Source organism: Lichenostomus cassidix, chromosome 6, assembly GCF_008360975.1.
Source record: "Lichenostomus cassidix isolate B80296 chromosome 6, HeHo_3.0, whole genome shotgun sequence".
Taxonomy (NCBI): domain Eukaryota; kingdom Metazoa; phylum Chordata; class Aves; order Passeriformes; family Meliphagidae; genus Lichenostomus; species Lichenostomus cassidix.
The window spans coordinates 31,766,942-31,794,562 of NC_139487.1; the positions used below are offsets into that span (position 1 = coordinate 31,766,942).

Below are 27,621 nucleotides of genomic sequence, written 5' to 3' on the forward strand. Positions count from 1 at the left end.
CCCTCAGGCCTGCAAAAGGCAGGGCAAAGCATGAGGTTTCAACCTGCAGGGCCACCAGAACCTCCTGAGGACCACAGGCATTCCACACTGGCTAGAAACCCCTGACCCAGGCAGCATGTGAACAGGCTGAGGAATTAATAAGAGTATCTGCAGGCTCTCCAAATAGGTCTCTTCTCAGGAGGAATGAATAAAGGGAGACGAACAAAGGGAGCCAAACAAAGGGAGCTGTGCTGCAGGTGAAATAGGACTTATTACCACATCCACAGGCTCTGGAAAGTCAAGTGGCTCCTGTGTGAATGGTCTTCCAGGAAAGCAAGCTAATTTCAAGGTCTATGCACCCAGACAGTCATTTTGTGAGGAGCAATAGGGGCAGCGCAGAGGGCAGGGAGCATGGCATGCTCTTCACACAGCAAAAAGGAAACACTGCAGCTCTCCACAATCCTGGCCCCAGGTGGGCACCAGTGGCTTGAGGAGATGGGAATCACTCCTTCCCCCACTCACCATAGCAATGCCTGTCTTCTGATGGTGCCCCACACCTCCATCCACTGCCCGGACGATGAGGATGTACTCGGATTTGGCCTCCCGGTCCAGCAAAGATGTTGTTGTGATTTCTCCTGCAGCCATGGGAGATGACAAGGTTAAAAAATAAACACTTAAAAGCAGGGTGAGGATGGTCCACAAATGGGCCCTTTTTCCTGATCCAAATAGATGGACCTTGGCAGCTCCTTAACTAACAGGAACCTTCATAGCCAAGCCTTTCCTGAGGCTCAGGAGCTGAGTTTCCATGCATGCCTCTGCTGAAGCTCTCAGAGTGACTGAGCAAGTGGTGGTGTGTGAAATCTGGTGAATCCCTCAAATTGTGGGTCTCCTAAGCAGTCTGATTGGAGGAGAGGAGTGAAGGGCAAGGATGAAAGTGGGAACTGAGAGAAAAAGGGGAGAGAATGTCCAGAGGCTCACCTGAGCGAGCGTTGATCCGAAAATGTGAGGAGCCTTCCAGGGAGTAGATGATTGACTCCTGCCCATACTCCCTGGACCGGTCCATGTCCGTGGCATTGAGAAACAGCACTGTGGCTCCTAGGGGGAAGCAGAGACAAGGATGGGGATGAGCCAAAACTGCCCTGTCCCTCCACACTGCTCCTGCAGGTCCCCTCTCCTGCACATGCACAGCACAGTCAAACCCCAGGCCCCACAGCTGTGAGACTTTACCAGGCTTTACCTCCCCAAAATGGATCACCCACCCTATTCTGGCTGTGAAATACCCAGGGCCCTCCTGGGAGCCCAGAGAAGGAGCAGGGGTGTGCCCTGTACCTGCCATAATGTCCTCCATGACGGTTATCACATAGGAGGGCTTGCTGAACATGGGTGGGTTGTCGTTTTCATCCTGAAGCAAAGAGAAGGTCGAGAGGCTGGTTGGGAAAAAGGCAAAATGGTCAAGCAGCTGTGAAAGTCTGGTACAGGGATGCCCCTGGGCGACTGCATCTCGAGGTGTGACCAGTGCATGATGCCAGAGAGGGGAGGGTGGCCTGGGGGGAGGCACTGGGGGGCTGAGCACAGGGTCTCACTGTGGAGGCAGCTGAGGCTGAGGTGAGAGATTGTCAGTGACTTTTCTGAGCCCTTCAAAGGGGATGATGGTGATTCCCCCATCACCTCATTATCCAGCACGGGGCTGAGGAACCACTGCCACTGACAGAGGAGCATCCTCTGAGCTGCTCCTGGCTCCACCACAAGCCTGGGAAGCCTCAGGCACCACATGAAGCACTACAGCATCATGCACAGACCTGGTCCTCCCTACCTGAGCAGTACAGGGGTGGCTCAGTTCATCCTGGCCGTGAGGCCACGAGGCAAACTGGACCAGCCAGGGGAGCTGCTGAGCTTTGGTTGCCTTCCTTCCAGAGAAGGAATGCTGTGGATGTTTGCAGAGAGGGCAGCCACACCATTTTTGAGGGGGGAAAGTGGTTTGCATCCTGATGTGCTCCCTCCAAGCCTGTCTCTGCCAGTGACTATGGCCATCCTGGAGAAACCAGGCAGGAGCAATTGCTTGAAACATCCCTCAAAACAGATTTTGGACTGGTTTAAAGCTCTCCCCAGGGGGCTTTAAAGGCTGTTTAAACATTGTTAAGAATCTGCCTTAAATGAACCAAACCCAACTGCCCATGGAGGGAAGGACAGAGCTGCCAGGACATTAAAACACCGTTATGGACCTTGCCATTTCCCTAGGTCTGCTCTGGTTTTCTACCCAGAGACCACTGATGGACCTGCAGCCTCAGCTGCTCCTGCTGCCACCAAACTTGAGATTTGAAGCAATTTCACGTGCCAACGATGCCCATCGTGCTGCAATTAAATTGCCAACCCCTGCTTTCTTTTCTGGAAGCAGGTGGTCTTTAATCAGCCTTTGCGTCACTCAGCTTTCCCGGCACCTCCTCTGAGGGTAATGAGGAAATTGCTGCCTGTCCCAGTGATATCCTCACCAACCCTCCTCCTCACAGGGATGAGTGGGGGTCATCCAGGACAAACCCAGGGGGTCTGGGCAGGTTAAAGGCAATGGAGAGGCTGAGTGTGCATCCACATGCAGCTGGATGGGGCTGAGCTGTGCTGCGCTCCAGCTGGGTGGACACGAGCCAGAGCAGATGCTGCGTCGTGTCATTAATGTTCCTGAGATCATCAGGCCATGCTCAACAAGGCCACGGCCTGGCAAGCCTGGTCCCGAGGAGGCAGGGCTGGCTCCTGGCTGGATCTCCATCTGGCCAGAGCTGGCCTGCACCTGCCTTCCATTCGAGAAGGACATTTCCCACTTCAGCAACAGGAGCTCCAAAGCTCCCCAAGGCACCTGCAGTGATGCCAGACAAAACCTGGCTCTCTTCCACTCCCACAGAAGAGGTTATCCACCTAACCAGCTAAAACCAGCTTCCTGTGTTCTCCTGACCCTCAGCCTTCCTCCCTACACCCTCACCCTCAGATAGCCATTGTATCGCAGGATCACAGAATGGACTTGGTTGGAAGGGACCTTGAAGCTCACCTCCATCAGGGACACCTCCCACTGTCCCAGGTTGCTCCAATCCCTGTCCAACCTGGCCTTGAACACTTCCAGAGATCCAGAAGCAGCCACTGCTTCTCTGGGATACCTGTGCCTCACCACCCTCACAGGGAGGAATTTTTTCTGAATATCCAACCTAAACCAACCCTCTCCTCCAACACGAAGCTGATCCCACCCTTGTCCTATCACTCCTTGCTGTCTCCAAGGATGCTGAGAGTGGCAGATGCTGAACCTAGCACACAGCCCCTCTCCTCCAGGCACAGGCATGCTGTGAGTCACCGGCTCATCGCTCTGAGCAGGGCGTCAGTGGCAGGGAGTGAGGCAGAAACTTATTAGCAGTGCTATTTCCCAGGATCCTGGCGCGGCGCGCACTATTAGTTCTGACTCGGCGACTCCCTCTACAAAAGCGTATTGTCCCCTAATGGGAAATCTACAAGGCGAGTTTGACTTCTTTATTAAAAACCAACAACCAAAGGATGAAAAAAAATTACCTCCCTCCACACTCGCTCTGGTTCTGCCTTCTCATAGCTCTTGTTCCTCAAGTGCTGTCACAAAACACTTCCCCCTCATTTTCTTCCTAGATTTTGGCTTTTATTTCTTTCCTTTTTCCAGCTGAGAGAAACTCCCTTTGGTTGAGAGTGGGAAAAGTGACAGCTACTTAAACCCTGCCAGTTTACAGACCCAACCCGGGGAGATGACCCACTGAAGTGTGGTCTTGAAAAAGAGGTGTTGATGCTGTCGAAAGCACAATGTGGGAAGGATGTATTTAACCAGCAGCTCCCTGGGCACTGCCTTGTTCCCCCTCTCTCAAGCATGGTGAGGGATCTGAAGGAGACACATGCTCATGGGACTTCATTCCCATCTTACAGCATCGTTGGCTTTATCTCCTTCACCTTCCCAGACTGACGCTGCCACCAGCCCGGCTTAGATCCCACAGCTGCGAGACTGACGTGTTATCAACCAAACTGTCTCCATCACTGACACCTCCCTCCAGACATCCTCAAACCACAATGTGCCTCAAAGTGACATGCTGATCTGATCTTCCTGAGGAACACTGTGATGCTTTGCATCTTTCAGCAGAAACCCCTCCTCTCGAGGGATTTCCACCCTGGTTCTGGCTCTGCTCCTTACCCCGTGGTTAGCTGTAGCATGAGACATGTATGACACATATATGAGACCTGTAATCGCAATCCACGCCATACATCCATGGAGTGGGACAGCCTTGTTGGGCTATTGATCAATTAATAGCACTTCTATGGACCAGTTGCAGGGAAGCCACAAGAGGGATGTTGGTGCTGTACTTACAAACACCTCAATGGTGACGGGGACAGTGCTGTTGAGCGGTGGGTTGCCGGCGTCCTCGGCCATCACCGTCAGGTAGATGACCCCGTTGGCCAGCTGCTCGTAGTCCAGCGGGTGGTTCACGCTGATCACTGGAAGCATGCACAGTGGGAGGGTCAAGGGAGTACTTGTGCACCGAGCTGGATGTGGGCACACTCAGGAGGTGGCCCTGTGGTGCCAGAGCGGCGCTTACCTCCGTAGCCTTCTGACACCGTGATGTCGAAGTACTCGCGGAAGGCAGACGCCTGCACAATGCTGTAGGTGATCTGGTTGTTTGGAGGGGAGTCCTCGTCAGATGCCTAGGGTGCGAGCAGAGGGAACACATGGGCATGGGAGCTGTGCCAGGAGAGAGCTGAGGGGATGGGAAGTGCAGGCTGGGCCCAAGGAGACTGGAAAAGTGATGGAGGGAGGTGTGCCCGTCAGGGGCCCTGAGGGGGTCTGGGTACCAGCCTCCTCTCCCCTGCTTCTCTCATGCAAGAAGGAAACTGGTTGTTAGGACCTGCTTTGGAAGATGTGTGTTAAACCCATCACAAGCAGTGATCATTTTAAACTGACAGAGGCTTAGATTAGATATGAAGAAGAAATTCTCTGCCGTGAGGGTGGTGAGGCCCTGGCACAGGTTGCCCAGGGAAGGTGTGGCTCCCCCATCCCTGGAAGGGCTCAAGGCCAGGTTGGACAGGGCTTGGAGCAACCTGGTCTTATGGAGGATGTTCCTGGCCATGGCAGGGGTTTGAAACTGGCTGAGTTCTAAGGTCCCTTGCAACCCAAACCATTCTGTAATTCTAACCCACTCCTGTCCCCCTGCTGCATATCCCAAACGGAGGAGCCACTCCAGTCCCTCACCCGGAGCCGGACCACCTGGGTGACGGAGGGCTCGTTCTCCCGCAGGGCCCCCAGGTAGGCCTCCTTCTGGAAGGTCGGGACATTGTCATTGACATCGAGGACGTTGATCCTGACACGCCCTGTCGTCTCCTCCCCGCCGCCATCCCGGGCGATGACAGTCAGTGTGTAGCGCTGCGTGGTCTCAAAGTCCAGCCGAGCCGTCAGGAGGATCACACCCGTGTCCTTGTCCAGGGAGAAACTGAGGGGACAGCAAGGGAAGGGGGAAAAGCCCTGGTGACCACACACTGGAGGTGGAGAGGCAGCAGCCAGACAGTGTGAAGTTCATGACTTTTTTCTGAGAGTTATTAGGTCCCAGAACACCTTTGAGAGCTCCACACAGCTGAGCAGTGCGAAACCCTCAGTGCTGCTCCACAGTCAGAGAAAATGGGTGCAGAGGCCCCCAGATCTGTTCTGCTGGGCAGCCCATGTATATTCCCCAACTTTCCACCACTGGTGTTGCTCCAGGGCCAACAGCTCACTGTGAAAACATTCACTGGTCTCAAGCAATGCTGGTGCCTGCAGGTCCCACCTTAGCAAAGCAATTAAATGTGCTGAGCATCAGGCAGGTGCTGAACTTGCCCCTCTGGGAGTCAGCACAGACAGGAGTTCATAGGGCATCTCACAGGTAGGACACAGCCAATGCCCTTGATCACCCTGAGACTTCCTACTGAGGTTAGAAGAAGATTTTGGAGGATCAAAGTCATGTCAGTCAGTCACACTTACCGGTCAGGGTCATCGCTGAAAAAATAACTGACTTTCCCATATGTGCCCACGTCATTGTCAGTTGCCTGAAAAAAGAAAAGTTAATTACTAAATGAAAGTATTTATGGAAATGTTGCATTGCACACCTTGTGTGCTGCCGTTTATCCCCCAAGAGCTGCAAGGCTGGGGCTGTTTGCACTCCCCTGCTCATCCCTGACTCTCAACCTGCTCTAGCTAGCAGCTCTCCATCAACTTTCCTCAGCATCATTCCCAAAACTTTTCGCAGTGGGAAATGCTATGCGTACTTACTTTCTCTGACACATTAGGCAAACCTAGGGAGAACACCTCAAATAAAATTCTCCATGGATAATTCTTGAGGGCTACCCATCCTGTCCCCATGAAGGCAGAAAGCTGGGACTCTGCATCCACAGCTCATATCCTTCCCTCTGCATTCTGGAGTAGAAGAATAAAAACCTACCACATTTCAGAATGGTCCCCCCTGGCTAAAATACAGATCTGGAAAAGCAAGGAAAGTGATTTCAATCTTGCTTTCTGCAAGGACAACCCTTCTGGGGGTGCAATCTGCTGCAATCCCATGGATAGAGCAGCCTGGGATGCTGTGGGATGCACCTACTCCACCGGCAGCTGCCAGAGCTGGAGCAGGCTGGTCACGGCTAAATGACCAGCACCTTCTGGGGAAAGTGTGCACAACTCACTGTGTCAGCTCTGGATGAGCAAGGCAAGATTTATTTGTGTTTTAAAGTCTTTGCTCTAATGAATATATAAAATATGCATGAGTGGTGGCAGGAAAAAGGAGCAGAAAATTTTATTTTTAGGTAAGGGAAGTGGAATTCTGTCCCCAAAATATCCTTTTTCTCCCCCAGTATATTTTTTAAATTGAGTCCTGTCTGGAATACTTAGAGACCAACAGGTCTGTGAAGAAGCAGGGTCAAAGACACATTTTACGTCCAGATACTGGCAAAAGGCTGTATTTTAGGAGTGGCATGGAATACAGCCTGTTCCTAAAACCTTCCAGATTTATTGATGGCCTTGATTACCCTTGAGAGCAGAGTAGGAGCTCGAGAACAACTTTACCCCCTTGTGCTGCTCACCTGCCACACCATGGGGTGACAGAGAACAAAAGACATGAAAACCAGATAGGATTATTTAAGTTTTTCTCCCCAAACATTTTCCAAGCCCTAGCAGTGAATGCCTGCTGCTTTATGCCAAAGGGTGTTCTGGTGGATCCAGCCTTCCAGACCTACTGATTTTGCTGGTTTTCCTCTTCACTGCTAAGATGCAATTTCCTTTCCACGGGCATTGGAGTTGCGTTCCGTAAAATGGAACAAACCTATGGAAATCTGCCTAGAGAGATGCCCAGAGAGTGAGCAGCACCCACTCCGGGAGGACAAGTCCCTCTGGGGTACATCTGCTCCCTCAGAGGACATCCATGGAGGTGCTCCATCCCAGGCAGAGCCTGGGAACTTTTCCATATGAAAACACCTGGAGACAAGGTGGGTCAACCCACCATCTGTCCACCCCAGCATCCCTCAGCCAGCTCATACTGTGGTTAATCCTGAATCCTAACACCTGCCACCAGCCCCTTTTTTGGGTTCTCTCTCCCCAGAATCCTTGAGCACTTTGAGCACCCTCAGTACTGCCTGCCCTCAACCTCCCAGCCAGGATTTTTCCTATCTATTACTTCTGTGCCCACAACCGCTGTGAATCCCTTGGTCCCATTAATTCCTAAGTGGCTGGTGCGAAAGCAGAGCCCAGAAAAGCATTTTCCATGCACCTGGATGGGCTGGTGATGAGATAATGATTTACAGGGGGTCTGACAGTACCAGAATGCACAGGCAAAACGAATTCCCTTCATTTGGCCCCATACAATTGCACTCCTAAGTGCTTATTGCGGTGACAGACAACACTGGGAAAGTGTAATTTTCTTCTGATGGGGAAAAAAAAAGATAGGGAAGGAGGAAGGTTAAAAGAAGGTTAGTGAGGAGGGAATGGGAGCCCTGGGGAGAGGGGAGCCAGGAGGGTGGCTGGACCACAAGCTGTGATGACATCAAAAGTGCCAGCGAGGCAAAAAGCCCCTCTCCCGAGGAGCCAGGAGGACGGGCAGCCTGCCTCTGCCCCATGCACCACCTAGCCAGCCAGGCTAATTAACGCCCCTGATTTACACCAGGGGAGGTGGAAGGTGAGGCCGGCTGGATGGCTTTCCTGGCAAGTGAGCATCATGGAGATAATGCTGGGCAATGGAGCAGGTTAGTTGAGCGTGACAGGGAACATGCAAAAAAAATAAGCCAAACCATGCACGCTCAGCATATTTAATTTGGGATCTTCGCCTGTTTCTGCATTACCAAGCTTTTTCCCCTCTAAGGGTAAAAAGAATGCTCAGCTTTCAAACCCCTGGGGAGGTGACACACACTCCCTTTGCAGAGAGATGCCCAGGGCTCCCAGGGAGCACATGCCTGCAGAACACCCCAAATCCCACTGAGCTGTCAGCAATCCCCGGGTACCAGCTGTTTTCCTGTGGCTTTTCCCCATCACTGACTGGCTTTCCCCCCCAGCATGCAAGCATCCATTCCCACAGCCCGGGGAGGAAAGGCATCTGGCTGGAAGTTTCTCAGGGTTCCACCTGGAGAAGCAATCAAATGGCTTTTATGGCTGTTCCTCTCCTGCCCAGAATATTAAAGCGGGATTTGCCCACTGGAGCCTGCAACAGGGCAGGATGAAAACGCAGGTCCACATCTGTACTTTTATGAGCTGTCACAAGCGCAGACCATTTCTAAAAAACCACACATTCGTGCAGCTAAACTCTGGGAGAGTGGCAAGAAGAGGAAGCCTGGATAACCCGAAGGATTAATTTACTGAGCCGCAGCACGGCGTGGGCACCCAGCACATGAATCACACAAAAATACCCACAGACCGGCTCTTTGTCTATCTGCATCCCTCAAGCACAAATATTTGGGATGTCTCCTTTTGATCCCCCAAGTACAAATATTTGGTATGTCTCCTTTTGTCCCACCAAGGGCCACCACATCCACCCTTTTCCCCACCCGCAGGCCCGGCAGAGTCGGAGACAAAAGCGAGGAGCTGGCGAGAGCGGTTCTGCTCTCGTGGGCAAATCTGCAGGAAAGGGCATGTCGTCCAATTTGTTCGGGAAACAATAGCAATGTTTGACATGTCATCAGGATTGATGGAGCAGAAATTTACATGGGAGAATTCAGTTTTAAACAGCTCCATGGAGCTTCACCCGGTAATGGTTTAGACATTCATCATCCGCCAGAACCACTCAACGACTCCTTAAACTGCCGCAGATTAACTCTACTCACAGCAGCTTCAGGGAGCACGGCAGGAGGAGTTGGCAAGGGCTTAAAGAACCAAAAAGAGCCCTTCGAGGTGGCTCAGACCTCCATGGAGCCTCTGGGATGGCAGTCCTTCCCGCAAAACTGTCAGACAGGGATGAGCAGCTGGAAGGTGGTTGCAGGGGCGAGCAGAGCGCCTTGGAATGATGATTAGGGTTGCCACGTCCTGCCTGGCTGAAGAGCCAAACCCTTCCCACATCTCGCTCAGCACGGAGCAGGTCCCAGCTCTGTTTGTTCTCTTTCACCCTCTTTGTTTTCCCTCCCTCACATGCACAAAGCAGGAAATAAAAATTGATGGGGAACAAATTGCTTTGGCCAGGAGCTCTCTGCTTAAAAGAGTCGTGGCAGGAAAGCAATTACAGGACGTCAAAAAGCTGTCAGGGTACCAGAGTGACCGGGCAGAGCCTTGTCCCTGCCTGCACCCCTGGCTTGCTCCAGCAAGGTGCCTGCGGCTTGGGAAAGCAAACAGAAGGAGGATTCCCATCTGCTTCCTAGTTTTTTTCCCGTTTTCTAGGAAGGTGAGGTACATGCAGTTGCTGCTTGGGGCTGACTGGGTAGCCACAGGCTGCTCAGACCATGGTACAAGAATTTCAGGGTCGGGAGCCACGCCCTGGCATCCTACTGATTTTTGGAGCCACCAAAACCTGCATGTGTTAGGAAGCAACCATCCAAACACCCCTTCCTCAAGGCAACCTTCAGGTCCCAGTGGAATAACAGCTAACTGCTGGTAGCCACCGGGATTGGGATTTGATTTGTGATTTGGGGGAGACAAATGTGAAAGGCCAAGAGCTTCCGTGAGATGCAATCACCGGGCTGTGAAAGAGGAATGGAAAACCAATGGAAAACCTACTTAAAGTTATTATGGAATGACTTTAGTCGGAAAACAGCTCTTTTGTCGGCATTGCCTGCCCCGGCCGCGCTCTTTCCCAGGCTTTTAAAGAGAGGCTGCCCGGTGGGAGGTGGCAATCAGGAGCGAGCAGAGCCTGTGGCTGGCCGGCACTGGAGCCCAGCGGCGTGATTAGCCGGGAAAGAAGGAGGTGGGAGTGGGGAATCAAGGCAATGCCGGGCTACCGCTGCTGCCACCACTTCCCCGGCAGCTCCAAACCCTGCCCGGAGCCAGGGAGCTCAATCGGCGCTAATGACCCCAGAGGGCTGCGCTGAACCTGGCTGGGGGGGGAAGAAATAGTCAATCAACCCCCCTGGGAATGGCAGAGCTTTTCCCCACCTCTTCTGCCAGCCACCAGGGAAAACAAGAGCCTCCTTGATTGTGTTTTATAACAGCAGCCCCTGCAACATCAGCTCCACACAGGCAAGGTTAACACTTGCCTGGGCAGCCGTGATTTAGCGGGCAGTGATTTACTGGAGCCAGGCTGCTGGAATGGCTGGAGACTGGGCTTTAAAACACCAGGTGACAGAAGATGGCCCAAAAGTGAGACAAACAGGCTTTTCCAGCGTGGGTTTTCACTGGTGACACCCAAGACCATTTAAATGCCCACCTCAGTGGGTTTTACTAGAGCTGGGTGCAAGTCCTCCACTAATGAACCGCGTTGATTTCATATTCTCCTGTTGTCCACCTAAATGGCAAGTGGCACATCCGAGTGATTAAATAACCCCACAATTGCCTGGCTTGACATCTCAATCACTTCACTGCTGGGTCTCTAATGAATTTTACAGCCCAGCAAAATGGAAGAAATTAAGGTCAAAGTCTGGTGGAAGGAATATAAATCCTCAATGATCTCTAAAGTGCTCGCAAGAGCTCTGGGAAGCCAGTCATGCCACCCACCATCTGCAACTCCACCTCATCCAGGTGAGAGGCCCAGCAGGCAGACCAGGGATAAAAACAGAGGAGGGATGAGCTGAACAGGTCCTGGCCAGGAGATGGACATGAGCATGTTGCATCTCAGCCTGGAGAAAAGGAATGGCAAAGCCCAACTGGTTTGCACATCTAATGGGTCCCCAATGCCCAGTTCAGGTAACTTACACCTCACCATCAGCCTGTCAGCAGCACTGGGCAGCTCTAGGTCATCTGTCCAGGGATGACATTGTCTCCGTTACAGTGTCACTCAGCCAACAGCACCCACTGGGTGCTGATTCCCACTGGGTGATGATTCCCTTTGCTCGAGGAAACACAGCCTCGGATTCTTTGGGAGAGACATGGAGGTTGAGGGGATGGCAGAAGCCAGCTGGGAAAACAGATTAAAATCCCAGGAGTGTTGGCTCTGTTGGAGCTTTGTGGCTGTAAAAGCACGAGGAGTCTGGGAGAGGATGTATCAAGGTGAAGACAGCGATGGCCCTAAAGGGACTGCTGAGAAGGAGGTGTGAAGCCCTGGTGTTCTCATGGCAAAGAGCTTTTACTTTTAACTCCCAGCCACATCCCAAATCACCAGGCAAAGCCAGCAGCAAAGGAAAACCACCCAATCCTGTCTCCTACTGGGAACACTGGGAGGCATGGGGGGAATCCTGCTGCCTGTCCTGTGATTTGCAGGATGCAATTTGGACAGGAGCAGGTCTACATTTGCTTCCTGATTTTCTTTCCCATTTCACGGGCTGAATTGCTGGTTTTTTTTCTTTGCTTTTTTTTTTTTTTTGGCTGGGCAGGGGGAAGGGGCCAGGCAGTGATTTTGTGTTGTTTCCCCACCTCTGTGCTCTCGCTGTGCATTTTCCCTGACAGCTCCATCAGGACAGGGAGCGGCTGCACAAGCTGCAATAAGTGTCTCTCTCTCTCCTCAGCGCTCAGGCTGTCATGATTCCTATTCCACCCCATTTTGGTCTCACGGATTGATATTTAGATTAAAGAGATAAACACAGCCAAAGAGCACTGGGCCCTGACAGAAAGACGAGGACTTCAGATCTGTCAATCACGCCTGGTACCTCCCTCCTCCCCTTCCCTTTATTTACAGAGCTGGATTGATAAGAATATTTAACGGGAACAAGGAGTGCAAGCATATTTTTATACTTGTAAAAACCCAAGGAGCACGCAGGAAGAAGCCAAGCCATTCATGTTTAACTTTCCAGGCAATTTGGAATCGTCCGCTTTGATTATTTAACTCTTTACTGTTTCGTGTGTTTGCTGTTTTCCTCTCCTCTTGCAGATAAAGGATTCAATTTTCTTTTAAGCGGCAGGGAAATTGGAAGAGATTTTGTTCTGTTTAAGCACAGCTGGAGACAGAACACTGGGGAGGGGGGGATTGAGAACAAGATCAATTAAGATGCTGACAGGGAGGGAGAGCTGTGAGGGCCACGGGCAGGGAGAAGGAAGGAGGGACAGAGTCCAGGCTTGGAGGACATCAGAAATGTCCAACTGAGGGTTCTCCAGCCTCCATGAGCTGCTGTTGAGCCATGCTTTCATATTCCCACCAGTGTCCTCTGAACACCCTCCTGCCTTCTTAAACATGCTCTCCCCATGCCTGAGCCTTTGCAACACCCAGCTTGCCCTGGACATTTGGCTGGCAGTCCCCAGTTACCATCACCCTGACCATTCTTCCTCTGCAGCGAGGACTTTCCAAGACATCTTCCATTCACTTAAAGCAGAAAGAAAGGAGGGGGCTGGCCTTGGAGTCCTCCCAGTGTTTCCCCATCCTGTACTTCCCTAACTTGTGTGAGAAGGTAGAGGAGGTGCAACTTACTCCTAACATAGGTGGGGCAGGCGACTCCCTGCAGAGCAGGACACAAACTCAACGCCCTGAGCAAGATGTAGAGAGTCAGTCAGCTGGGACAGGTTGACAAACCCTGTGCTGTCATCACGGTAGCATCAGGGAAAGCTGTCCTGCTGACCACCAGGAGATGATGGACTACACCATTCTCTGGTCCTAGTGCTGGGAGGGCAGCCCAGGTGCCACCAATGGAGCAGGGGATGGTTTATCCCACACCAGTTCCCCACAGGAGCTGTAAGTGTGCTCATCCCTAGATGCCTTTTTATCCACCCACTGATCTGCAAGGTATTTCCCCACCTCACTCCCTGCCCTCAGTGGCTGCGTCCTTATCCAATGCAGCCTTCCCAAAATCGGGAGCAGTGCAGCTTTTCCCTTGAGGCTGCTCCACACAGTCACCACCACCACGTGAGAGAGAAAGCAGCTCAGGGTGAGGCACTCACCTACCAACATCTCAGAGCTACAGCCTCTATTACTGCCTTTGATCTCTGACTGCTTCTGCTCCCCTGCATTCATTTTTTCTCCAAGAAAAAGTGGAAAGAAAATGTTTGGAGATCACCAAGAGACAACAGAGAGTGGCAGCTCCTCAGATGTTATGGGACAGTGAGTGCCCTTGGCCAAAGGGATGGAGGGACACAGGGTGGGGTGAGTTCTGAAGGCAACCAGAGGAACCCCTAAATGCTTGCAAAGCCTCATCCCCTCCACATCAGGACTTGGAGTTGGACAAACGCCTAGAGAAGCAACTCTCTGGGCATCCCACAGTTGCTCTGGGATGGCTGCAAAGCACCGTGATGGGCTGCAGGAACCCACGGACCATGGCATCATCCCTGCCAAACTCAAAGGCTGATGGCTGATTGGGAAAGTGATTTGCATCCTAAATAGCTGTTTATTGATGTCTGCAACTCTCCTTGCCAGGGTGGGAAAAGTACATTATTACTTTCTTGTTGACTGGCATTTACAGCTGGCTGGAAAGAAGGGGAAAGAAAATCAGGCTGGGATCGATTTTCCCATCCCCGACGTGAGGCCAAAGAGAGATCGAAGCAGCAGAAGAAAACTGACAGCTGGGTGGTAAAGGAGAGGAACTTTGCCAACCAAATTAAAGGTTGATTTAATGAGGAGAGTAATGGAAGGTTAATTAGCGCATTTACTTCATTAGGTTCTTACTAACAAGGCTTCTCCCGAGGAAGTGCGGCGGCAGGGAGGGGGAAGATGAGAATCCAGGTGAATGGATGTGTCAGGGACAATGTTCAGGGAAGAGACAACCACGGAGGGTAGCAGAAAGGGACTGCTCAGGAATGTGAACCAGTATGTATATATATTAAATACATGTACATATATAAGAATATACAGGCTAATGCATCTGCCAAAAAGAGTGATCATCTCTCCAACTCCTCCATCAAATAACCTGAAAATTATAATCCAGACTTCATTAAAAAAAAAGGGAAAGTAGTGGGGTTTTTTACACACAAGACTGCCTTAGAGATTCAGGTTATCAAGCCTCGAGGGAACACAGTGCTTATTTTACCTGCCTTGCCAGAGATCACAAGATACAGAAAATCATTCCATGCTGGAATCAATGCCTGCTGGTTGAATTGGGCATCACAGTTCATAATCTGAGGTCTGCTGGAGATGCTCACACTATTCCTGAGGGTCTCCAAAAGATCACTCTGGAAAGCCTACCAGCAGCTTGCCTGAAAACATTATGTGTGTGTGTCTGTGAATATTTAAAGCTCTGAAAAGTCTCCACATCCCTTTTATACATCTTGAGGCTGGTTGCTGTGAGGAGAAACCCAGCCCCATCCTGGACCACAGGCATTTCAGGGTCAGGAGGACACCAAGGCAAGGCAGAGAGCATAACCTCACAGGCCTGGGGGAGGACAAGGTCCCAGGGAGAAGGAAGTCATTAACTCAGCAAGGATTCGGGACAAATAGCTACACAACCATCCCAGAAAGGTGTTGATGTGATTTCCAACGCGTGGCTCATCTGATCCATGCCTGACCTGGCTGGTGTAAGGAGGAGCTGGCAGGAGAGGCTCAGGAGCAGCAGGGGCTAATGCCTGCTGGGAGATGCTTGTGTGGGGCTTGAAGGAGGGCAAGCGGACAATTCATTCCCTGCAAGCCTCTCTGTGTCTCCCTCTCTTCATCCAGCCATTTTCCAGGGTGGGTGGGCAGGAAGGGGGCAGGCAGCACTCCCAGAGCTCACTGCTACTTGCCAGGCAGCTGATGGAGCCCACAGCCACTGATCCCAGCCTGTGCAGCCAAGCCAGACCCGGGCAAATAAAGCGGAGAGGAGGGATCACGGAGCTGGGATTACTTTCCACACTTCCCTGGAGAACCATTTTTCTCTAGACCCTTCAAGGCAAATCAAATGCATTGTTGTGTTAAAAACAAGTTACTCTCGGTTTGTTTGGGCTTTAATGATTTTGGTTATCAGAGCTTTTCAGGAGGACTTTGCTGTGCAGATCTGCAGTGTACGAGGAGCTTAAGGAGATCTCCCGCCCCTTAATTCCCACCTCCTGCAGGGCTGTCTCAAGCCCCTTCCCCATTCTCCAGGTCTGGCCAATACACCAGCAACTGGAGCACAGCTCCCTGGCTTTTGGAAGCCTGCTGGCAAAGCAGCAGTGTCCAAAGGCAGGCTTGGAGGGGCACTGTGCTCTCTGCTCTCACACCCCACAGCTTTGGGGTGAGGCAGGACCCTGAGATGCCCCAGGCTCAGTGTGACAGGCGTGAGCACAGACTGGCACCTTCCCTGAGCTTCCCAGCCAAGCATCACCCAAGGGACAGAGGGGATGCTGGGCTGAACTCCCCCCTCCTCTCCCTGCTGGAGGGAGCTCACTGGAAGCAGGGCTGGGTCTTGGTGACCCCAGATGCAAGGCCATGTTTATGTAGTTTCTTCCACCTAGAAAAGCTCCCCAGCTGAAAGCTCCCTCCTGCTCACCCCCTGGCCATGTCACAGAGAGCTCCTCAGGGGAGCCCCACCAGAGCAAGACCAGGGGACTGCTTCCAAACCCTCCACACCTGGAAAAAGAGGGAGCAGAGACCTGGGCAACCAGGTCTGACACCAGACCAGCATCTGTCCCCTTCAAGCCATTGGGCACAGAGCCCTCAGACTGCCCTTTGCTCTCCTGTCCTAGCTGAGGTGCTAAACGAGGGCTTGTGAAGCACTGACACCACTCCCAGCTGCTGGTAATGAGGCAGCCTGGAGCAGGATGGAGAGTAACAGGCTTGTCCTGCCTCTGGACTCAAGAGCTAAAGGATTAGCAGGTGTCCCTGCCCACAGCATTGGAGTTGGAATTAGATGATCTTTAAGGTCCCTGCCAAGCCAAAACATCCTATAACTCTGTGATCATGGCTACAGCTGGACACAGCCATTCATCCCCCCTAGCAGAGCCCTTCCCCAGAGCTTCCTATCACAGAACCCTGAGTCCTCTGCCCCATGCCAGAGCAGGCACCACACCTCACCACACCTCTCCAAGGTCCATCCTTCCAGCCTGCTCCTGCTTTTAGGAAAGCCAGCACCCATCAAAAGCCACTGGCCACCAGGCAGGCAGGACCTGGTGGGGGTGTCAGAGCCCCAGTTAATTCAGGGTGCAGTGTGTGATCTCGCTGCCTCGCTCCTGGAAGGCATGAAGTTATACTGGCTGCCTGCTTGCTCAAGAAGTGTGAAATTCTTTCTCTGACCTTTTCTGTTATGTTATTAAAAGGCTTCATGGCCAGTTGTTTCAGTAAAGAAATAGTATTTCAATATCTGCTGGTAGCTGGGGCAGAACTGGCCCATCTCTTCAGGCTGAGCTTTGCTCACCTCCCTGCTTTGCTCCAGCCTCACAGAAGGTGTTTGCTGCTGTTTGGGACCTCCAAACCTTCCCAGCCTGCCTTTTCCTGGCACGGCAGAGTCTGGGGCAGGGAAAAAATTAAGTTTGCGTGGAGAGAGGCCTCTAACAACTGCAGAGCCCTGGACAGGCTGCTTGTTCTTCAGTCATCACGGACATGCAATGGACATGTAACTCCAAACAGCCATGATTTATGTCAGGGAGTTGTGGAGAGCAAGAAGGTCCCCCTGAGCCTCCTCTTCTCCAGGCTGAGCCCCTCCAGCTCCCTCAGCTGGTCCTCATGCTCCAAGAGCATGGAGGCAGGAGAGAAGGCTGCCTTTGGACAGAATGTGGGCTCCCTGCAAGGGGCAGGAGCTGTTCCCATGGAGCCTGGGCTCTCCAGAGGTTCTTGTGCAAGCAAATGGCCACCTGAGTCTAAACAATAAATGCCTTTCAGGGACAGAATTAAACAGAAGGATGGATGGACAGGGAGATAGAGGGAATGCTAAGCAGAGAGCAAACAAAATCTTAGAGGGTGGACAAGGTTGCACCATGCAAAGGAAGCAGCTGAGGTTTGATCAGGAATCCTCAGATCTAAGCCATGCATCCCTGGGCAAAGGGAGCGGAGAGCAGGCAGCAGCTCTGGGTCCCTGCTGGCTGCCTGCACTTGGGGTTGTTTTACACTTGATTTATATGTGTAACAGGCAATGTTTCTCTGCTGTCACTGACATTAGGAGCCGAAATGCTGTAGAAACAAATGGCCATTTGTCACTGCAAATGAAGTCTACTCACTCTTTCCTTTTGCCTTTCCCTTTCAGCTGGCCACACCGAGGGCAGCCTGGAGAGGGTGGCATTGAGGAGAGCCTTTCCCCTCGCCTACACACACCCCATCAGGAACAGCCGAGGGGGGATAGCTGGGATGCACTCACTGGAAGATGGCAAACAGCCCAGGGGCTGCCAGGCTGCTGTGAGTAACTTGTCCTTCCCCAGGATGCTGGGCTGGGCAGAATATCAGCGACCTCCCTTTGCCTCAGCTCCTGTGGTTTTAGCTGCTTGTTTCCCTGCCAGGAAGGTGCTGCAGGCACTGCTCTGTCCTGCCAGCTGTGCTCGGTCCTCTCTGGCAGCAGCTGGCACAAAGCCTCTTGCCACCCTTGGGCAACCACTCGCCCAGCCCACATACTCCCCTGTTCATCCCGATCCCACAAGCCACCTGATCTGTCCTCAGCACCCTGAAACCCACTGTGTCTCCAAACCTGCATTAATTTGCACAAAGGAGCACAAAAGACGGAAGCCAACAAAAGTCCCCTTTCATGAGGATGTCCAGTGGCCACCAAAAAAGTGGTCACACCATGTGGATGGCCAGGCTTTCTCCAACACCCCATCCCAAACCCCTGTGTGTGAATATCCAGGAAGAGCTCTCAAGCAAGTGGAAAAGAAGAAAAAAAAGGAGAAATTTATTAGCAAGGAAAGCAGGCTTTCTGTCTGCAGCATGTGGGACAGTTGGAGTTGCAGATAGGCAGCGACCAGAGGGCTGCAGCTCAAAGGCAAGCGGCCACAGCAGGAAGAGCTAGTGCTTTATGAGGGTTGTTAAAAGTTTGGGATCAGCTGGGAGGGCAATTTGGATTTCAGCTCTAATTGCATCCACTCTGATTTATCATAGAAGATTCAACTCCTGGCATTTTGTGTTCGCTCTGAAATGCTGGCATAGCTGGAAGTTGGGGAAAGAGGAGACGCAGTAACAATCTCATTGTTTAGTGTCTGACGGCCTGACTAGCTAAACATCTGCTTGAAATATTAATAACTGTCAGATGGGAACAGCTCGGGGCTCTATACAGTTTCACACCATCTGTTTGTAAAGTAAACACACTTACGCACAGGCACATACACCCAACTCTTTTGTCCCAGCTTTTATCCTCTGAATGGGCATTCCTGCACGGATGGGAGACCAGAGGCTGGGCCTTGGGAGAGCAGGGGGCAAGGGGGCAGCCAGGAGGGCAGCTGGAGCAAATTCATTGGAGAGGGAGCCAAGCAAACTCATTGATGACTAGTGGAAGTGGTAACAATGCACCTGAAGTATAGCAGGGGTTTTGATGCTCCCTGCTGTGATATTCCCCATCCCAGAGGAGCTTTGATGCCTATTCCAAATGTATTTCAGCACAGGCTTTTGTTGTGGCTCTTGCTGTGCACCACACTGGCACTGACATTGCTCTCACACACCAGGAAATGTGTCTTCTCCATGAAGATCCCAACCAACCCACAGAACAGGAAAAGAGCCCTATGGGAACACCCCCTGCTATCACCACCACCATCTCTGCCTGCCTCTGTTCTTCTGCCAGCCATGTAACACCATGCTCTGATAAAGAGAGCCATTCCCCTCCTTTTCCATCCTTCACCCTTTTAATGGCTCAGCCAGCCTTGGTTTGGTTTAGGAAGATGATGCTTCCCAAGAGAGCAGTGAGAAAGGCCACACCAAGGTGACCGTGACCACTGGCATCAGCATCTGCAGAAGAAATGCAGTGCAGAACTCTCTTTGAATTGCTGGCATGGCAGGAACCACATGCACATCTCCCAGAGAACAGGAAAGGTCAAGATTCTGCTCCTAAAGCCCATGAGAAGGCTACACCCCACCACCAGCACCTCCCTTTCCAGGCTGTCCCTTGGTGAGGCACACCACAGAGCCACCACACGTGCCAAGAACCTGACCATGGGAGCTGGGATGCTCCTACTCACATGGACCTGGAGGACAGTGGTGCCCACGGTGGTGTTCTCAAAGAGGCTGACGTTGTAGAGGACCTTGCTGAACACAGGCCGGTTGTCGTTCTCGTTGATGAGGTTGATTTTCACCCGCGCGAAGCCGACATGGTCTGGGACGCTCTCGTTTGCGAAGAGCTGGGCAAAACAGGAGGGCAAGAGGAGGGAGACACTGGGAAGCTTGGGAGAGTTACCTATCCTTCTTTGGTGGAGAAAACAAGGCACTCCTGAGCTCCCTCACCAGCTGAGCTAGCTCAAGGCAAAGCACCGACAGAGCTGGAGCAGGAAGACGGGGAGGGTTTTGGCACCTGATAGGTGCTCTTAAAACAAAGTTTTATGCTCTATAAAGATTTTATGGCCCTGCTCTGTTTAAGCTCTTGCAGCTGAGCCTTTGGATGTTGGAAAGAGAAAGTGCAGAGGAAATATCTTCCCCACCTCTTTCTTTATTATAATTTCTCATTTTTTGGCTGTTTTGTAGTGCTCCATTATTTCATAGTGTGGATTATCACAGACTGGTATGGCTTGGAAGGGACCTTAAAGGCCACCTAGTCCAACCCCCTGCCAGGGGCAGGGACATTTTTCACTAGACCAGGTTGCTCCAAGCCTCACCCCACTTGACCCTGACTGTTTCCAGCGATGGGACACTCACCACCCCTCTGGGTAACCTGTTCCAGTGTTTCACCACCCTCATGAAAAAAAACTTCTTCCTTATACCTAATTTAAATCAACCATTAAAAACCATCCCTCCCTATCCTATTGCAAAAGGCCCTGCTGCAAAGTTTGTCCCCATCTTTTTCATAGGCCCCCTTCCAGTACTGAAGCAGAGAGGAAGATGGCTCCACAGAGGCCAGCAGTGCAGCCTTACCGAAAATTCATAGCGAGGAATGGTCTCGAAGTCCAGCGGCACTGCCACGCGGACACGGATGTCCGCCTTCCCCTGGATGGAGGTCGGCGAGATGATGAAGTGGTTGGAGTTGTTGCCCACCAGGTAAACCTCAAAAACGCTGTTGGGTCCCTGGGGTGGGAAAGAGGAAAGTTGGTGTTTTATACAAAATCCATGTGCACGTGAGACGAGTGGGAATGCATCCCTGGATGACCCTGCACAGCACACAGAGGGAAAGTCCCTCTTGCTGGTGGAAGGTCTGTGCACTGCTCAGGGTATCACGCACTGGGATTTCATTGCCTCAGGCTGGGGGCACAGTAGAGGTGCCTCTCCCATGCAGAAGGCTTTTTCCAGTAAGACAGCTCAACCTGGGAACTGGAAAAACTCCTCCTCTCACAAAGGCCGGCAAAGCAGCAAGGCCACCAACATACCAACAGTTTTGGAGCCTTGCTCTGAGCACAGCCCCCTTCCCAGAGCACAGCCCAGCAGAGCACATGAAAAGCAAGCTCAGAAGCTGCCAGAGATGAATTTCCAATTTTCCCTGAATGACCTCCCTCCTATCAGGAAAAGTGGCCAATTAAATGCACGAAGGGGCACTAATAGCAAAAGCTGCCTAAGTGTGACCGCTCAGAGCGGGTGACATGAGCAGAATCCCTGCCTTGCCCTTCTCTCACACCTCTGTGCAATCTGTGGAGCTGAGGGCACACTGAGCACATCCCAATGGAGCCCCACAGCAGGAGCAAGCCCCGAGGGCACCCACAGAACCACACAGGGGCACCCAGTGCCTCAGGAACCCAGCAGTGCTCTGCTGGCGGACAGTGGGAGCATCTCAGTGTAGATTGACACTTTTCACGAGCTGTTTTACTGCAAAACAAGGAAGTGAGGGATGCTCCCGACACCCCAGACACACCCCTGGGAGGAAAGGAGCAGAGGATAGAGAGAATGGAGAAGGAAGCATTACTTCCCACGCTATTTTGTACCCTATCGTCAGGATGTTGATTTACAACCATTGTTCACTAGTGACAAAAAGCTGCTTCATTGAGGAATTTCTGCCCATCTCAGCTGCTGAGCTCTCAGGATCTCTCCCAGGGCCTGTGCCCTCCCTACGGTACACAAAAGCACCTTTTGCAGCAGTGAGATGTGAGGGATTTTCTTGGAAGCCAGAGAAGAGCGAGTTTGTTGGGAGGCATGAGATAAAAGTTGAAACATCAAAAGAAATCCAAGTATTTGCACGAAGAGAGCCGGGTGGATTAATTCCCCTCTAGCTGGGGAAGGAGATCAGCTCCAGATACCCACTATCCCTAATTAGCAGCCCCTCGAGTGCCTCAGTCTCCCCACGTGAGGTCTGGAGAAGGGGGATACAGCTGCCTCTCGGGAGCTGCTGCGAGTTGCCATTTATATATTTATTCAGCTATTTATTTTTTTGCTTCGGCCCCCATGCTGCTTTCCTTGCTCCTGGTTCCCGGAGCTTGCGAGCCCCCTGCGGATGCCTGAAAGCAAATCTGAATATTCAAATTGTTATCAGCTGCCCAGCAGAAGGGCCTGGCTAAGCCCAGCTCACAGCAAGGACCCCCCACTCCAGAGGAAGCTACAGGGAGCTGCTTACATTTCCCTCACCCCTTCCTACCTGCTCTTGCCACCCAGAGCAAACAACGGATTTGGAACGTGGCTGGGAAGAGGGAAAACAAGCACTGCTTCCCCAGGCTCTCAAAGGTCCTGGTGTGCAGTGATCACAGCCAAGCATCATCATCTCCTTGCAGGGCCAAGGACGAGGATGAGGATGTTATCAGTGACCTACTTTACGTGCTCATTCCCCTCTCCATGCCCTGACCTCCCAGATCCTGCATGGCTCCAGTTTTTCCCAACCACTGCAAACACACCAAGCTCTTTGCCTTCCTTTAGAGCCACAAATTAAGGAGCAGCCTGCCAAAACTTAGCAACCCTACAATAATAAACCTGTCTCCTTCTGAAACAAATTGACCCATAAAAACCAGGTTTTGGAGGGAAGTTTGCCATCACCCAATGCCGGGATGCAGCCACACATTTTCCAGCTCCTGTCATCCCATGCCAGCACTCGGGGCAAGCCCTCACTGTGGCTCGAGGCTGCTGCCTGCTGCCTCCTTCTTAGCAATCAAATCTCTCAGCCAGTGCTACAACTGATGGAAATTTCGTGTCAATTCAGCTCAAAGACAATTGGAGCTGCAGTTGGGCATAATTACGGCTTTGTTCTCCGCGTGCGTATTCCTCAGAGCGAGTAATCGGAGCTGCGCCATGGCCCTATTGCCACACCAACCTCACACCCATACCCTGCTTCCAGAAAAGCCACCACTGCTGAGCACACTGTGTTTTTGGACTATTCGTGACGGGCCTGTTTGGCAGCCCCATGTGCTGATATCCTTCCAGAATTCCAGGGGGAGAACCTTAGGCACAGGTAGGAGTGGCAGGCGAGGGCAGGAGCTCAGGTTGAGGGTATGGGATGCCAGCAGGTGGGTACAGGTGACACTCCAGAGATCTGAAGCATCAGGTGGGACCTGCTCATGCACCTGCTGTAAATCATGGCCAAAAATCTGCTCTCCCCGCTTGCAATCCACACTCACATGGCAGAGTTCACCAAGAATCAGGGAACCCCTTCTCCCATCAAGAGGCTGAGGCAGCCACGTCGGCTGATTCAGCTGGGACTGAGGATAGATTATCATTTTTATCCCTGCTTGTTCACCCATTATCACCTGCTGGCTTCATCCATCACTTCTGCTCCCACCCAGCCCCTTCCTCATGGGAGTGCACCTGGAAATGCTATAGAAATTATTCCAGCAGTCAAAGCAAATATTTAGCATCGCTTACCAATGGCTGCACAAGAAAACAAAATACAAAATAAAATAATCCAAATCCCTAGACAAGCAGACAGCCCTTCTTCAACCACACCATTCCCTGAGGTGCACAGGTAGATTGATTTCCTGCCATCATTTTCAGCACAAAGTGAACTAGATTTGGGAAAGGCAGCCTAGGAATCCTTGGTTTTGTCTTCTTCACACTGCCTCAGTGCAGGTCTGCCTTTGGTTCCCACCACCCTAGCTCAGTGCCGTTTGCCTTTCCAGAATGAAGAGTCCTGCCTTCCTGAAGAACAAAATTCAGAGCCTTCCTTCCAGTCACTTTCTAGGCATGGGCTATTACCTACATCAAGCAATGGAGGATTTAACATTCCTCATTCTGGGAAGCCTATGAAGAAAGGAATGAGCTGAGAGTTCGGAGGCGGAGGTAAAGGAAGGGAGAAAAAGAAATTTGGTTTATTTTGAAAGCAATTAGTGCCTTTTTGTAGGGCTTGGATAACTTATGCCTGGCTCTAGTGAGTCAGACACCAATAACGCTTAATCCCTCCTTTGAGAACACAAGGCATGAAGGGGGTTATTCCCTCCACCCATTTCAAGGCATTTAACTCAGAGCAGCCTCTCTGGGTGTTGCTTGCCTCTCTCCCACTGCCCAGCCAGCTCGGGCTCCCAGCACCAGTTACCCACTTGAGGGCTCACTGGACACTGGTGTTTGTCCCCTGCATCTCTTAGGCACTCACTGGGCTGGCAGGCAACGCAGGATGCCTGGAGCAAAATGCTCCCCAACCTCTCTGATCCTCGTTCCCACACTAGCAGCCCTATTCTCCCATCTTTTTGTCCATCCTAAGTGTCAGTCCTTGCCCGCTCCCTCCCTCCTGGAGGAGTTTTCTCCTTCCCTGTTCTCCCCAGGTTATCTGCTGAATTCCACACACGCCTGCACAGACGGGATCAATCCGAGGCTGCCTCGCCTTCAGCTTATCTCTGCTCCAAATGATTGATTTTCCCTCTTTAAGGGTAATTTGCTGGTGAATTCCATGTATTGCAAAAACCCCTGTGAAATCTAATTCAGCCCGACTGGCAGCTGGCACTTTTGGGAGAGAATACTTGTGCGCCGTCAATTCCCCTTTACAGTTTCTTGCCATGTAGATCATATTTATAGTGCTTGTGCCTGTCATATGCATATATATGCTCTGGATGATTCATATATTGCCACCTGCACACGCATGGGCACACAGGATATCCTGATGGGGGTCTCTGATGGAGCTCTGTTCAACAAAGGGAGCGTATTCCCATGGCCCAGGTTTTCCTTATTTTAAATTCCCCATTTACCTTTCTCAATATGCTTATTCTAGAGAATTGTTTCAAAATGATTTTAAAATGTCAGGCCATCATAGTGGTGCTTCAGACAGCCTCTGCCCTTTTCTTCCTCTTCACTCAACCGCGTCGAGGAAAATCAAGTGGAAGACACGGTGGGAGAGCTGGTTTCCCTGGTATGCCCTGGGAGAGCAGGCTGCTGCTTCCCTTAGCATTTATCCATGGATTCTGCAGCCACAGGAAATGGGCTGAAGGATGCCCTGTTCCTTTTCCTGGATGGCCAAACCCTCTTCTTCTCCCTGTGATACTGCATCTAGCCACCAGGTACAGAACACCAGCATGTCCAGAAGGGATATCCACGTCTCCCAAATCAGCCAGCCCGGAAGCAGATGAGCCCTCTGAATCAACACCAACCTGTTCCACAGCTCAGGGCTCTTTCTGTAACAGCAGATAAGTCAATGTTTTAATCTTCCACTTTATATACAGGATTTACTCCTCCTTGCTGAATTACCACAATGCGAATGAGAGGAGAACCCCAGCCTGGGGATGTCCAGTTGAGTAGAGGCTCAGTCTAAATACTGGGGAACTTCCACAGATTTTCATAAACAGCTCTTGAATGGCTGGGAAAGCTGTTCAAGGTTTTGCTCTCTATCTGGCAGGGAGAGAAGCTCAGCTGCACAGCAATTAATGCTTTTTTTTTGGTTCATAGAACCCCAGAATGGTTTGGGTTGGAAGGGACTGTAAAGCCCAGCTCATTCTAGTCCTGTGCCATGGGCAGGGACACCTTCCACAAGACCAGGTTGCTCGAGAAGGCTGGATCCAAAACCCTGTGCAAACCTTGCGTACTGATTTCTCTTTCAGTAAGTCGTAGAGAACGCAGGAAGTAAAACCAGCAGCTGGACACCTCTTGGCTGCACCCCAAAGCCATCTGTGGGGTCACCTCAGCTCAGCCTGGCTGCCTCCCTCTTGAGAAGCTCCCCATCCCACTTCACACCCCCGGCCAGCTCCTTGTGGAGGAAGACCACAGCCACGTTTGGGGGGTGGAAGCTGGGAGTTTGCAGGAGTTGGACTCATTGGAAGGGCTTCTCCTTGGAGATACTCGCTTGGCTACCTTGTCTGAGAGGTTAACGCCAGCTGAGCTGCAGAAAGGCACTTACAACACAGAGGGAAATCCAAGCACAGGCTTTCAAGCATGGTCTTGTGTGCCTCGGAAATACATTTTTAAGTGCTTTGCTGAATCGTTTAATCTGACTCCTTCCAAAAGCCATCATTTCAGTTTGTGCAAAACGCACCAGAAAAAAGACAGACAAAAAACCCCATGGTTAAAAAAGGCTGTGTGGGCCTGGTTATGAAAAACCTTGTTTAACAACCTTGGCAGCCCACACAGTGTGTGTTAGAGACCAGACGCACGTGACAGCCCTTTCCCCAGCTCTACAAAGCCACAATGGCAGGAAGGCTCCCCAAAATCACCACTTCCTGGGATGGCTGCTCCATCCCAGCAGGACTTCAACAAGCAGGAGGGCTGAAGAGCCAGTGCCTGAATTTTCCTGAGGGGCCAGAACAAGGCTTGGTGGCTTGGCTCAAGAACAAAACCAATCTGCCAACGGACTCTCCCAGGACTTCATGACATAAGTTGGGAGGCAGGAGACAAAACTCAAGTGATCTTCCCAAAAACTCCAGTTTTGATTTCCTGTGTCTCAACCCATCTGCTCTCATTTATTTTTCTCTCTGCTTTACCTGGAGATGTGTATAACTCTCTTCTCGTTTCCCTCTGCTCCTTACACAAATGAGTTGTGTCATCTCCAGCATGAAGCCAGTGCTGCCAGAACAGCTTCTGTCAGCCACATCCTCAGTCACATCCCTGCCTGAAGACCTCAGCCCTTGCCAACCCATCCCTCCAGCCCTGCATCCACAGAGAGATGAGGGAGCCCAGTGCCACATCAGCTACCTCAAACCCAGATGGTTTGTAAAACCCTCACAGCTCTCACGGGGTCCTTGAGCATCCAAAATACCACTGTCAGGCAACTATCTAACCTTTCTGTAGTTTTTTTTAATGAAAGTTGGTGGGTCTTGAGACTTCTGGAAATACACTCTCTGGGAAGCAGTGCTAGAGCAAGCCTGGATGCAGGTGTAGTCCCACCTCTGCCTCATACACATATTTTTCACAACCTGGGCATGCTCTCCCCATTTTTTCCCCCTCAAAGCGATGGTTAATCCAGTTGCAAGCATCCATGAGAGGAAATTAGGAAGATCCATTGCAGAATAACACAGAAAAAAAAGTAACCAGTTGCTTATAACTTTCCTCCCTCCAGCTATTCGAAGAATCAGCTCTCCTCTGCCTCTTATCAGTGAAAATAATGCCACAGTCAAAGCAATCCGTGCTAATATGATGGTCTCTGAAGACATGTACAGTAAAACTCCTTCAGACTCCCATAGCACAAGAGATCCTCTCTCAGCAGTTTTAAAAATCTCAGCCAATTCTTTTGGGGAAATCTCAGGAAGTTTAAGAAATACATCAAAAGAACAGCGTCTATTTTTTGCTGGTGCAATGGGGAAGGCGAGGCTATTTTTTATTCTCCCATTTTAAAATTAGCAAGGCTGAAAAGTGAATTCTTGAATGGGAGTCACTCCAGCAAAATGAGCTTTTAACCAGAAATAATGACAGATCCTTCATCCTGGTGGCACAAACAGAAGTGTTACAATGCCCTTCAAGAATGGATCTGCTGACATCTCTCAGAAAGCACGGCAGCCGCTCTATTCAGAAGCTATCCTAAGCATCTGTCATATCCATATCTTCTTTATTAGCAATTGACATTTTCAAGAAAAAACAGTCTCTTTATCTGCTTAATAGCTCATCTGCACCTCTTCAGGCTGAACTCATAACTCCTGGATGGTGACATCATGTCACCAGTAGATTATTAGTTCTGTGTCATAATCACTTCAGATGAAAAAAAATGGGATTTCTGGGTGGCTTGACGAGACAGGGTGAACTCCACCCTGGGTGGGGGAATAGCAAATCCATCTTCTCAGCCAGAAAAGGCATTTTAAAAGTTGCACAT

General features: G+C 51.3%; 1 protein-coding gene across 5 annotated transcripts in view; it reads right to left on the reverse strand.

The window, feature by feature from the left end:
- The window catches only part of CDH23 (cadherin related 23), a 177,326-nt gene that overhangs the window by 55,255 nt on the left and 94,450 nt on the right, over positions 1–27,621 (reverse strand). For all 5 annotated transcript variants that reach the window (XM_085064346.1, XM_085064345.1, XM_085064344.1 and 2 more), the window contains exons 12-20: positions 20,406–20,555; positions 19,520–19,678; positions 5,981–6,045; positions 5,219–5,456; positions 4,569–4,674; positions 4,340–4,467; positions 1,309–1,381; positions 958–1,074; positions 502–614 (exon numbers count right to left, since the gene is read on the reverse strand). In XM_085064346.1, coding sequence (XP_084920472.1) covers positions 502–614; positions 958–1,074; positions 1,309–1,381; positions 4,340–4,467; positions 4,569–4,674; positions 5,219–5,456; positions 5,981–6,045; positions 19,520–19,678; positions 20,406–20,555 — 1,149 coding nt within the window. The remainder of the gene's footprint in view (positions 1–501; positions 615–957; positions 1,075–1,308; positions 1,382–4,339; positions 4,468–4,568; positions 4,675–5,218; positions 5,457–5,980; positions 6,046–19,519; positions 19,679–20,405; positions 20,556–27,621) is intronic.